Source organism: Prenolepis imparis, unplaced genomic scaffold (genome assembly GCF_030444845.1).
Source record: "Prenolepis imparis isolate NDT839.2.m4 unplaced genomic scaffold, iyPreImpa1.0 SCAF_12, whole genome shotgun sequence".
NCBI lineage: Eukaryota > Metazoa > Arthropoda > Insecta > Hymenoptera > Formicidae > Prenolepis > Prenolepis imparis.
In genome coordinates, this window is record NW_028141170.1 from 6080278 (window position 1) to 6094221 (window position 13944).

General features: G+C 33.6%; 2 protein-coding genes across 5 annotated transcripts in view; one reads left to right on the top strand and one right to left on the bottom strand.

Moving 5' to 3' along the window:
* Positions 1 to 13944, bottom strand: part of Bsk (mitogen-activated protein kinase dJNK) — a 149524-nt gene that overhangs the window by 85663 nt on the left and 49917 nt on the right. The gene's annotated exons all lie outside the window — the stretch shown is intronic.
* Positions 4704 to 6530, top strand: LOC145943568 (uncharacterized). Its single transcript, XM_083051165.1, is given in 3 exon segments — positions 4704 to 4800; positions 4803 to 4837; positions 5146 to 6530. Coding segments are annotated over 3 exon segments (417 nt in total). The 3' UTR covers positions 5431 to 6530.

The following is a 13944-nucleotide window of genomic DNA, read 5'->3' on the forward strand; positions in this document are numbered from 1 at the left end:
TTTACTGGGTATACTATTTATATAAAGTATAAAAATATTGTTTTCCTGAAATAATTACACTGCGCTCTAAAAAATTCATTCCAGGATGAAAAATCTATCTTCACTTAAGACCGCATACTCTATTTATCAAGTAGATACTTTTTATACAAGCCGTCCGTATATCATTCGATTCCCGGAGAAAAAGCTATCGCAATTTCTTTTCTTATACGTGAAAAGGAACGTACGCGTGAGGGAATTGAGATATAAGGTAACAAGTATCAAAATGAATTTCCTTTCAGGCTCTTGCATTTTCTGCTCGGCGGCTCGTTTGATAGTACAACACGAAACGCAACTATGACTTTATAAAAACGATGGTGACAAAGGAAAACAGCCATTCGTGAAGATGTCGACTACCGTTAGTTATGAAAGAGAAAACAGAGAATGAAATAGAAAGAGAGAAAGCTAGACGAAAGGATAAAGCAACAGGAAAAAGACGAACGCGCGATGGAAAGAGAGAAGTAACACAGTGGTAATTTGCGACAATGATCCCGAGAGAATCTCTAAAAAAGTGCGAAACAATGCCGCTATTCTGCCCATTCATTTTGTCGCGTATAGCATGATTTTCCATTCCTATTAATGATGATATACACGCAGTTTGTGTCAAATAAAATCATACCTACATTGAGAGGCGTTGAAAAAACAAGAAAATATATTAGAAAATTAATAAAATTCCAATATCAATTCCAAATTATTAATATAGATTGTTATTTTATCTCATATTTTATTAAAAAATTTATATATATACACGCAAAAAATTAAAATATATAATATTATATATTTTTATTGTATTATATATTTTAATTTTTCATAAATATTCAATATTAATAAATTTAAATTATTTTGCAAGTCTTTTATAGGATTAAAAAAACTGTAATATCGAATTGGTATCTTCATGATTCCATGTCTGGAACATTGTATGTACATTCGACCGCGAAGCGCACATGTGTGCTTGTATCGAGAGCTTAACACAGGTCAGTCATGTAACGAATATGACATAGCAAACAGCGCGTGCAGCATCGACATTACGTGTGCGGATTACATCAGGGACACCGAGCTGCTTATGAGATTGTGAGTCGCTACTAGAATTTAAAATGGAAAAGACCGACTGAAGAACGAAGTAGCAATGCAGTCGTCAAGTTAATTACTAGAGTTCGCGAGAAAAAAGAGGGCAAATTTAATCGCTCTATTCATAGTAATATCTTTTTATATTCTGATTGTGAAAAATTTGTTTCATGAGAATGAAAAATCAGAGAAAATAAATACTCAGAAAAATTCATACATTGTATTTAATCCTACTTATCTCTGTTGTCACTTAGAAAGATTATTGCAAAATCCTTAATTTGCAAAGAAACAAAGAAAACTTTTCGCCGCATTTTTAAAAGACTCGATAACAATTTTCCTTTTCTTAAATTAACTGTTTCGATAATGTGTGATGAGACTATTATATACAGTATACAGCATCATTCCTTATTGTTCCTAAATTCAGTCCGAATTGTATCGAAAGGAATCAACACTTTAGATGTGCAGAAATCTCTTACTTAGTCGCGTCAAGAAAAATAATCAAACGACAAGAGAATTTGCTCTCGTATACGAAATGGCGTAGCTTTACGCCTGCTTTAGAGTTCTTTTTATCTTCAGTTTACGGCGTAAGTTCGTCAAATAGCCAATCATGAGGGTCTCTCTCTCGGGACGCAGCAAACTAGATGGAAGCGAAAGAATCAGCGAATGATTGACGGCGCTGCCTCTCTAATCGAGATCATTATTTCTTGCGGCTGCGTAATTAACTGTCATTTTATCGCATGTATTTTTTGTGTATGTGTGTGTATAATATATATATATATAATTGTTAATATTATTAATATATAACAAATATAGATCTAATAACTTTATATAATTTATTTTATATTTATTACATGTTCATGAAAATGTTAGAAAATAAAAATTAAGAAGCGCTTATTTATAACTTTTAAATAGTTAAAATTTGTAGATTTCTGTAATCGTCGTGATAAACTGTTTTATTCGCAAAATTGAAATTGTAAAAAATGATAATTAATTCCACAATATTTCAGAAAGATACTTGCATTCGTATCTCGTTTTATTAGGATTAATTCACCTTGTAAATATTTTATCCATCTCGCTATTCTTTTTTCCATTTCATAAAAGAAGAGTAAGTCGGAAGCATAAACTCCGAGGCAGCAAATATAAATGAAATCGTGATAATTTCGTCGTGGCGGCGAGCGTTTCAGTGAGAATTATTCTTCACAGCATCCGGACCAACGAAGTGACTCGGTATGCTAATACCGCGACGCGGATAAAAATGCGGCTCGTAATCAGCGTTTATATGAAAAACACTCCGACATTGCCGGCGTCTACCTCCGACACAAACTGTCCCCGACCGACGTTGTCATCGCTCGAGCAGCCTCGCGATATTACTCAAGTCTTGCCTTCGCGAGCGAAATCGAGCTGCCGTCTTTCCCTCTCTGCCCCTTAGCTTTCGTCTCGACGACTCGAGAGCGGAAAATAGCTGGTATTTCGGACGGATAATGCGACGCGTCGCACCCTCCGCCACCCTCCTGTCACGTCCCCGCTTATGCGACTTTTCCGCGGATTCTCGTCGCAAATCTTCTTCGCTCGTTCGTTCGCCTGAGGGCGTCAGCTTTTTCAAATTTAGCAACGTAGCAGAAGTAATAATCTCTATTAAAATACTATCACACATATATAATATTTCATCTCGTATTCTCTCTCGTTCATTAAACTGGTGACGTTTTTGTCAGAAATTACATGAAATCGCATTTTATGAAGCTTTCGTAATTAAAAAAATGCATCTCTCCATTAAATGTTAATACTAAATATAATTAATAATGTCTGCATATTATACTGTAATATATTATGTAATGTACAGACTGTCCTAGAATAATTAAAATTGAATACGTCTCATTATCTCTTTCGAAATTGTAGTCTATTATTTTTTTAGCGCGAGAAACTGTCAGTGATAATTTTTCAAATAAAAGTAGATTCTAGAACTTGGCAAAACATGATGTTAAATATCTGATTGCACGAATTCTAGGACAAATTATCGATGTCTTTATATCATGCTAGAATATTATACAATACTGGAGGTGTTAAAAAAAAAGCAATTATCGACAATGATGGGCAAATTTGGTGGCCACGGTTTTATCTCTTGAAAGACAAAATGTAACCGCCTGCGACGACAGGCACCCGTGAAAAATTGACCATCGTCACTGAAAAGAGTGTAATGTTGTGTTTTCAACGCGACGAGTGAAAACTTGAATAAAATATGATTAACGACCCGGATCGTTACTCCTGTGCCAAGTTACCGTAACTACTGTGTCGAGATCGCGTGTGTGCCTTTCATCTCCCGCTTTAACATTGTCGCCATACAAAACAATTTCTGACGGTAAATCATGCCAAGAATTCTACAGAATTCCTGCGTCCGCAATCACACTACCAGGACATATTCTAATGACAAATTCTTTGAGGAGCTCGAATATTGTTCTGAAAATTTTAATAAGCAACTATCGCGACAATCACCCTTTTTACATCCTAACATTATATCCTAGCAAATTTTAAATATTTGTTTGAAATTAATTGACAAGCGCGACTTTGTTATCTATATTGTTACATATATTTATAACAATGTATAAATGTTAATATTTAAGCACGCTATGTAATCTCTTGCTATGAAACTTTGCATTAAATTTTCGTCAAAAAAGAAAATCCGATTTAGCTTATTCTGTTTCGTGAAAAAAATCTTTATAATCAAGACATCGTATTTGCGGATAATCGTCCATAGAGAATTTCTCTTTCGGCAAACGATCGTTAAAGGCGATTAGCTCGCAGTGAAGACGAGTCCATAAAATTCGACCTGGCAAATTGAATTCAGAATTCAATTTTCAGGCACCATTAGTGGCCCTGCGGGAATCCGAATTCTGAATCCAATGGCACACGACGAACGACAAGGGGACCATTCGGGCTCCGTGACCGCGAACGGGGTCCGATCGGATACAAGGCCAGAATAGTTAAATCGTAGTCGCGTCATGAAAATTGCTGCATACGAGCGTGACAATCGCGCAGAATATCAATGAGAATCAGGGAATGTCATGTTTAGCCGCGCATAAACAGAGTTATCGATACCTGATATTATTCTAAAATTAAATAATAATTGTTAATATAAATCTCATATGTTGATATAGACATATTATTTGTGCGATCACATCATATTGTATACTTTATACGTTACTCGTATAATATAGTAAAATATTAACTTTAATTGTGTGAAACTTCATTAGATATATTTTTACGTGAAAAAATATCATTTGTTAAAATCGAAAATATTCTTCACTTAAGGAAAGACAAGAAAAATTTCAAAGTTTAGACAAATCATATTTATATGTATATCTTCAGATACGTCAATTATATTTTCTTATGAAACGTTAATAAATGCGACAATCGACCGGCGAACGAAAGGTTCTTGCGCTTCTCTGTTTTGGACGGCGGCCAAGGACGGGTTGCTCAACTTTGACTACTTGCGTTTATATTCCCGATGACGTCTCCCTCTCTCCCTCTACATTCGATGGACAATGCCGCGAGGACAATAATTGTTATGCACGATTACGCGGATCGAAAACGATAATCGCCAATCGATGCACGTACGATTGAACGCGTATAAAAGAGCGTCACTCCGAGAGCATAAGCATCAATCGATCTTCGATCTTCGAGCTATCCGAAGCTTCCCGATTCCCTCTCAACTCAGCTAGCAGACATGAAGTGCTTCGCCGTGAGTAAAACGACTATAATCTTTCTTCGTGCGATATCAGTGCTAACATAGTTAACTGATTTAGCTGATAATAAGATTTAACAACATTATAAAAGTTGAAAATTTTCAAGGCATTCTCTTTTTCTTTCTCTCCCTCTCGATTTAAAAAATTAAAAAACTTCTTTTTCTATATTTTCTCAACACCTCAAGTAAGAAAACTGAAAATTCAATATAAGATTCCGAGTTTTGCGTCTTTTAAAAACGGTAGACTGAACACTTATAATATAGCATATAACGTCTCTTTATATATTTTTCTCTACTACTTTCAGGTTATCGCTCTCTTCGCCCTGGTGGCTGTTACGGCTCTCGTCGAGGCGAAACCTACCGAAGTAGAGTCCATCGAACCGGCACAAGCCGAGCCCACCTCGCCGGAAGCGGCTAGGGACAAGCGAGGGTTGCTACTGAGCGCAGCTTACACGGCCCCGATCGCTTACAGTGCATACACCGCTCCGGCCATCGCTTACTCCGCATACAGATACCCCTACGCATACGCGGCCTATTCCAGCTACCCTTATTACGGCGCGGCCTACAGTGCGCCCTATTACTTGGCCTAGATACGCCGAGCAACCACACAGGCCCGAGGGAACACACGAAATTATTCGACCGACCAGTCAGCCTCTGATTTCACGATCCGGATGCACGACCACATCAGTCGCAACGCGTTATCACGTAAGATAATTCATCAAAAGGAACATGTCAAGTAATCGTCTGGATTTGTTTTTTCAAGTATTTGCGTCTATTAATATTATTGTCCAACAAAACCGCGAAATTAATTAATCGTTATTTATCTGATTACGAAAAAGAGAGATTGTTATGTTTTATAACACAGTTGGCTCTCAAATTTATGACCTGTCAAAATCTTGGAAATATTTATCGACCACCTTTTTTCAAAATTATTCAAGAGTTACGTATACGAGTGTGTTAAGTGTGCGCGGAAAAGAATATCACCATGATTCGATTAGACATTTGTATGCATGGTAGAACTTTTGAAAGGATTGCGCACGAATAAACAGGAAACGAACCGTATTAAGAACTGCATCTTAATATGGTTAACTCCGGATAGAGTATCTCACTTCATGAAAAAGGTTGTTAGTAATACTCTTCTTGCAACTGTATCTATATTATTCACTCTAGAGAAAACTTTAAATTTTTAAATTATATATCTGAAGTACACTTATTATATTATTACACGCACACATATATGCAACATCTCTCTTATTATTAAATAGCCTACAATTTACGTGAAAACGAAACGGACCATCCACCATCTGGATTTGTATATGAGCAGAACATTCGCAACGTGATATTATATATATATATATATATATATGATACTCTATTCTCTAAAATGTTAAAAAAAAGATATTGACGAAACGTTGTCGAGAATGTTTTTTTGTATATATCGCATTTATGAATCATATAATTCTCACTAAAAATACCTCAATTATATTATCATGCAGTACATTCTACTATTTCGTCCAAATGTCTGTTTAAATTTGAATTTGCACGAAGAGAATATTCGCAACGTTATATTAACAAAAAAATTGATGTAACATTGCTAATTTTTCTTCATGTATGTGTATTTTATGTAAGATATTATTCGCTGTATTTATGAATTCCATATGTAATCTATTCTAGAAAAAATATAATCCAATGCAAAATATTCAAAATATTTTTCTATCTTCCCATTATCTTGCAAGATTTACTTGTAAAATCGTGATATTTTGCGATTTTTCTCTGCCTCATAAAGATAAAAAAAATTAATAAAATTAACATTTAATATTATAAAGAGTACTAATGTTTCGTCGAAACTTCATTTTCCAGTTAATTCCGAGCAAGCTATACGAGCAGAATTTAATCAAGGTGTACTTATGGCCGGAATATTTAATGTTAAATAGTTATTAAACTTAGGTAAAGGAGTTGTGCGCAAGCTGTAGAAGTTTGATGTAAGCTTCGCAAAAATATCTCGTTGGCCTACATGTCGCGGCATGTTACTCTCGTAGATAGAATTGTACCCTTGACGACGACGTCAAATGCATTTTTAAGCACACCTTTAGTAAAAGTTTAGAGGCACTCGCGGGAGAATACTGACGCAATGTATTACGCAGAGAATTGCAAGGAAAGTTCTTGCGAGAGATCTTGCGTCTCTAAAGTAGCATTTAATGCTATACTTTAAAAATATAAAAATATAAAAATATCGAATTTAGCTATTATTTTCATTTTGCATAGACACGGAAGCTGTCATTTCTTTTACTTTCCATAACTTTATTATTTCATCTATTTTCTTCGCAATTCTTGATATCAATTTCTTGATATTACAAAATTTTGTATGATATTCCTAAGGATATTCCACAGATTTTATTACATCCTACTTTATTCAAATTTATTGCGTTTATCTACATTTTGGATATGTAAATGTTAATAATTGTATATAATATATCGAATGTGAGGGAGAGAGAGAAGAAAGATAATTAACCATTTTGTCATTAAAATTTCATTAAAAAAAAGATTCTAAAAAATATATTTTTAATAAAATAAACATAATGAAATTTTATAATACGGATTATCAATCGATTAAATAAATTGCGCGCGTAATCTTAAAATTTAATAATCTAAAAAATTGTTTACTTAAAGCTATAATATTTATTCAACGATCAAAGTATCTCCATTATTTCAATACAACGAATCAACGATAGTCATAATGATCAAAAAATTTAAAAGATTGCAAGAAGAGCGACAAAATCGGTGTTGCATATCAAATAAAGTATCCGACGAAAAGTGCATCTCGCGAAGTGTCGAGAAAACATATAATAGGGAAGAGTTTTACGGTCGCAGCCTCGGTAACTCTGGCATGGAAAAACTTTTAATTACTTCGTTTAATTGCCGTCGTTAACTGTGATAATTAAGCTGAATCGCGCGACACATCCATCATAATCCCGGCACGGTAAATTATGTTGAAATTATTTCGGGCTGCGAGAAATAAAAGATTTCGTGATTTCTTTTTATCTCCTCGGAAAGAAATAAGATACTACTTTTGCAGGGGAGGTTGAAATTTTCATCTTAGAGTATATGAATAATCTGTTTTCAAGTTAAATTAATACAATGAAAAATAGCAATAAAAAGAAATACATATTAAAATGAATTTTATATATATGTAAAATAAAGAATTTAAAAAAATTAAAAAATTAAAAAATATGTTATACATTATAATGTTTCCCCAAAAAAATTCTGACAAAAATCTTTAAAAATTCAGGAATAAAAAATTGTCATTATTTATGCAATCTTTCAATCTCGTGACAGTATATTTATTAAATCATTAACTTGAATTAATCAGCCTCGTTCGCACCTGGGTATATTTGAGGCCTGAGAATTAAAACAAATAACCACTGGAATAATTTTATCGGCGAATCTCGTTAAAATCCCAGTAACTGCATTCGTAAATACACTCACCGTATTCAAAGCGAAATGCGTTTTACATACAACACGTCGCACATGTCAATGAAATTGCCAAAAAGTTTGCGTGTGTTTCGGACGAGCGAGTTTTGCGACGACTGCCCGTTGACCCTTTTATTTTCGGCTAATCCTATGCATACAGAGTGTTCGCTAACAAACATATTTGGCGAACAACGTGATATTTGATGAAAAAAATTATAACTATTTTTTTATTAAAATTTATTTGACAGTTATGTCTTTCTGTAATTTTTAAGGCTTTGATAAATTAAAGTTCTCTACATCGCAGTGGAAATATGCGAGATTTTGGTATTTATTTTTTTTCATATTTGAATTTTTTTTTGACAGTATAATCCAATTGGCTAGCTTTTTGTGCAATTGCTATGCGCACTACACGAGTGCATAACATTTTTGGAGTTTTGCGTGAAACATAGAGTCCCAAAAGAGTCTCTTGATACAATAAAATTGTATCAAGATTAAATCGTTTCGAATATACAGCTGTTGTATTTTTTTTATTTATAAAATTTTTATTTATAAAATCGAATACGTAAATCTAGATTCAGTTAGAGCTTTTTAAAATACGATTTATCAAAACCTTTCTTTTTTTAATCGATCAAAGTTAAAATATTACAAAGGTAAAATAGCTATTTCTGCCTTAATATTCTTGTTAAATGAAAATTATTTTAGGATTCGCCAGGGAATACTGCCACGTGCAGCGAACGCGGCTATTTTATCGAACGCCTCGTATAGGTCAACGCAGGCAGCAAACGCGAGCGCGTAATCCCAGGATTTGAAGCCCCGAACCGGCGCGGTTACCGAACCGAAACAACCGGCGCATACTAATGGTCCCTTTCCCGAAACGTCGGGCACACGTTTCACGTTGTCTGGTATGGCCGTAGTTTCTGATAGCGGTATTAACTCTAGCAACATCGAGACCGAATGCAAAAATTAGTCGGGAGTTTTTAATAGCCGATGCAACGCGCTGCATTTTCTAGTAGCTTTGTCTCACAAAAGCAGTCGATTCTTATTTTTATTTAGCATTGCATAATTATTAAATGTAACAGTAAACATAACATAAAATATGAAGAAATAATTTATACTAATAATAGTAATTTATACTTATAATAATTTATACTTATAAAATAATAGCAATTCTTTTTATATCTGAAATATTATAAAAAATTCAAAGAATTCGAATAATGTGCATTTTGAATTTAATAAATGAAAAATTTACAGCGACTAAATTATATTTTTTATGCAATCCTAAACATTTATGTCAATTTTGAAATAGCACTAAAAATCTAGGATATTGTCCGCAGTAAAAATATGTGGAATTTTTATATTAATTTTCTTTTGGTTTTTGGTATAATCCAATCAACTAGCTTTGTGTGCAATTGCTACGCACAATATACAAGTGCGTCGCATTTTTGGAATTGTGAAAGCGTTTGTGGAATGTGTGAAATATGAACACCTAAAAAAATCTCTTGATATATCGAATCTCGTTTTGAATATATAACCATTGTATTTTTTCGCGAAATCGGATGCGTAAATCACTTCCTTTTGTAGCATACTAAATTTTCTCTCGAAACACGTTAATCTCGTTATTTATTTCCCAAGCTCTTTATCCTTCTCACTCTTGTATTCTGCTGTGCCACATTTTCGTGTAAAATATACACAAATGCAAACGATTAAAGGCGACGCAGTTTGATATCTCTGCAAGAGAAGCGATTCATGCAGCGAACGTACGCAATATTTCGTAGTCCGTATAAACACCGCAGTGACAACATAAATATATACAGGGTATCCTTGATCGCGCTTTCTTCCGAAAAGATGTCATTTGTTCCATCATTACGGCAGCAAATTCTCGAATTACAAACAATCAAACACGAAATGTGAGCGAATTAAAATTCAAGCATATGTGCAAGCTGATAAAATATCTGCTTTTCTTTTAATTTCCATAAAACAATAATAGAATGTTAGTTTAAAAGTTCAAATTAAAAATAGAAAAAATAGAAAGTAAAAGAGAAATACGTGAAATTTTTACTTAGTAAATACACGAAAAATATGTTCAAATAATTTCTAGTTGAAAGAAAATATCTGAGACACCCTGTATGTAGACGCAATATTACTAGGTGGTCACTCTTGCGAAGGCCACACAGGCGGCATATCAATGTCCGCACACACATTTTCTGAATTAATTTTCCAGAGAATACATGCAGAATGCCATTCTCGTCCATAGGCCATTAATTAAACGTAACGTAAAATGGTATGCGCTCTTAATGTCTATTCTACTCGGCGTTCCAAAAATGGAGCTAATTATCTTTTATGAGTTTACGTTTTGACAAATTCGAATTATTCATAAGTCATTATGCGCAGTACCATATATTATTTGTTTTACAAATTTAAAATAGACGTTTCTTTAACGAGAAATTGATAAAAATGTTATAATTTATCCACATTTTAATTTTTAATATTAATGAATAATTATATGTCAAGTTCTTTCTATCTTATTTCTTTTAAATCAATAAACGCTCTCTATCTAATTCAACATTTACATATAGTTTGAATAGCTGATATTAATAGTTTTCCAAGCTGATTCTCATACATATAGGTATACATTTGTATATCGATTGGTTTGTGTGCACAGGAGAAGATAGTTCTAGACTACTAATTAAATAACTAATTTTATGCAAGGATAACCAGCCAATAACAAAGCTTGATATCTAATTATGGAATACTAACAATATGTTAAATATTCCAATAAGACTTTAATGTAAATTCGAAATCGTTCTTATGTCTCTTTACAAAATACTAGTGGACTCGCGAGACGCGAGCTTTTCTTAATTAAATACGAGTTCGCGTCGACGAACAATTTCCCTCGACTACACCGGCTTTGCATTGCAAATCGTGGCCTCCGACAAATCTCCAGATTTGCATAAGTATAAAAATAACGAGCGGCAATGGCGCCCAGACTCAGACCGGTGAATCCCGAGACGACCTGCGAAAAAGGGTCGACGGTACTCGTCCCAAAATTTAGATTCGCGAGATAAACTCCATGTTTCCGACCCTCTTCAGGCCTTCGGCGTTAATTAAACCCCAATAGAAATGGAGTGCTTGTTGTCGATATTTAGAACGGTTTCATTTACTATCTGTGATGATTAATGTTCTTCGAAGTGATGTGCCTTTACAATTTTACGATTCTCATGTCGTTCGAAATGTATTCAAAAGAGAGAAAAAAATAACAAATAAAAGATAACAATACTCTATTCATGTCAAATATTTCAATGATGAGAATTGTATTTTCAAATATTCTACAAAATATTTCTGTTTACTAATTCTATTTAAAAAATTAAGATCATATATACACAGTTGAAAAATTTGTGTTAAATTTAACAAATATCACCTGTCCCAAACGGTCCACAGAAATTTTTGTGTTAATTTAACATAATACGGATATGTTAAATGGTAACACGAATATTGTGTTAATATTTTAACATAAAATAAATGCAAACTTCAAATAAACTTAAAATAAATTTTGTGTAAAATTAACATAGTTTTAATGTAAAAGTAACTAAAAAAATTGTTAATTTTACATTTTATCACCCCCACTTATATTATAAAGTAAAATTAACATGTTTTTTCTGTAAATTTTAACAGATAAATCTTGTCACTAATAATACGGAACATATTTATTGTGTAAAATTAAAAATAGATATACATTGTGTTATTTTTACACTTTTTTTAGTTGTTTTAATAATTTAACATTTGAGTCCAATTAACATAACAGCAATATGTTAAATCAACACATGAATGTGTTAAATATTTAACACAAAAATTTTAACGGGGACCGTTTTTAACAAGAAAACACATTTTCCAACTGTGTATATTTAAAAAAATATATATTTTATAAAATATATTTTTAAAACTAATTCTCTCTTTTCTACGCGATGTGCCTTTTTGGTCATCACCTCAATCTACGTTTTGATGCAGCCGCAGCATCCGTTATGCCAGAGAAGGTTATCGACATGGTATAAACAGCCGTAAAGGGATAATTCGCGTTGCGGAAATGAAGCTCGCGGATATAACGAAACGCAAACGCAATTATTTCTCGGTCATGGAGAGAGTTATGGCTACAACTAGCGCGCTGCATATTGCCGGAGGGGTAGAAAAGAGTGAGCAAGTCGGCGAAAATACGTTCCGAAAGGGGAGGCAAACGGCGACCGCATCTCACCCGGTATTCGGTCGGAAACCCGTTTAATTCCCGCGTAATAGAAGGCAATTAATTTTCTCACTCGAAATAAAAATCCACCGCGCGTTGTACGCGAATTCTACGCGCAATATTCGGAAACACATCCAGCGTCGAAACTAAAAACGCCTGAATTTAATGGAATGTCGATATTTTTACATGCTTGTTACATTACAAAGTAAATGCGAATAATTAATTAATTCAATTAAGTATATATGTGTGTATAAAAATTATAAATAATACACACACACACACATGTGTGGGCATTATAAAGTTTTTTATTTATCTCATTCAACATTTCTTCAGCAATATCGATTCTATGATGAAACTTTCCTCGAAGTACCAATATCATTCGACCCTTACCGAGGGTCCTTACTCCTCTCGATCATGTATATAAATCACGCAAATTTACCCTGAAGTTAAAACCCTCGAAGTTATACATCTCACCGAATTTTCCGTTTATACGAGAGTCTCGACACGCAAAAAAATACTATACTAATAATGAAATTTTTATGTACTCAATTATAAGTCGATGTCCAAGATAGAACATTGCGCGCTCAGCGCTAAATTGACAGCTGTCAATGTCGTTGCAATTTAGATGTAATGGAATGTCTCTGTCTCGTTCTCTCCTTTTTTCGTCGAGATTTCATCCCGATCTCTTGGAACGACACGTGTCCTATGATTCTCATCGAGATGAAAAAAATTCGCGCGGGGCAACCGGCCGATCGATTTTGCGACGGAAATAAACGACGGCGCCGCATGGCTCGATACTGACGACGATTTAGCACGAATTTATTCTCGTACGGGGACACAACACACACCAGTCGAATCAATAAGAAAACTCAATGCGCCTCGAGAGAGCTCCTCGACCTATTCCGAATCAACGTGAACCAATTTCTATGGGAAACGCGAACAGAAGCAGAGAAAATAAAGGAAACTGTTTACTCGATTCGCATCGCAGGAAAGGATGTTAACGAAAAAAAATAAATATATAAAAGAAACATATATATATATATATATATATATATATATATATATATACACACACAATTTATCATATTTAAAATTATCTTTTAATATATTAATTATATAGTATATCCAAAATGTCTCACACACAAAATATACGAGTTTAATTTTAGTGGGTCTGTCATAAATCAAGAGTCAATTTCGTTTCTAATAAAAATTAAGTAAAGAATATAATTATGTAATTTATTTGCATATTGCTTTTTGAAAATCTTTCTCATTGGAGTTTATAAATCAAAGGACCTTGAGCTCAATTTTTTGTTTGAAAAAAGATATTAGAGAAAATTACATTAAAAATGAAGTCACTTATTGGAGGTCTTTTTATATGAATTATTTGAACACAGAGTAT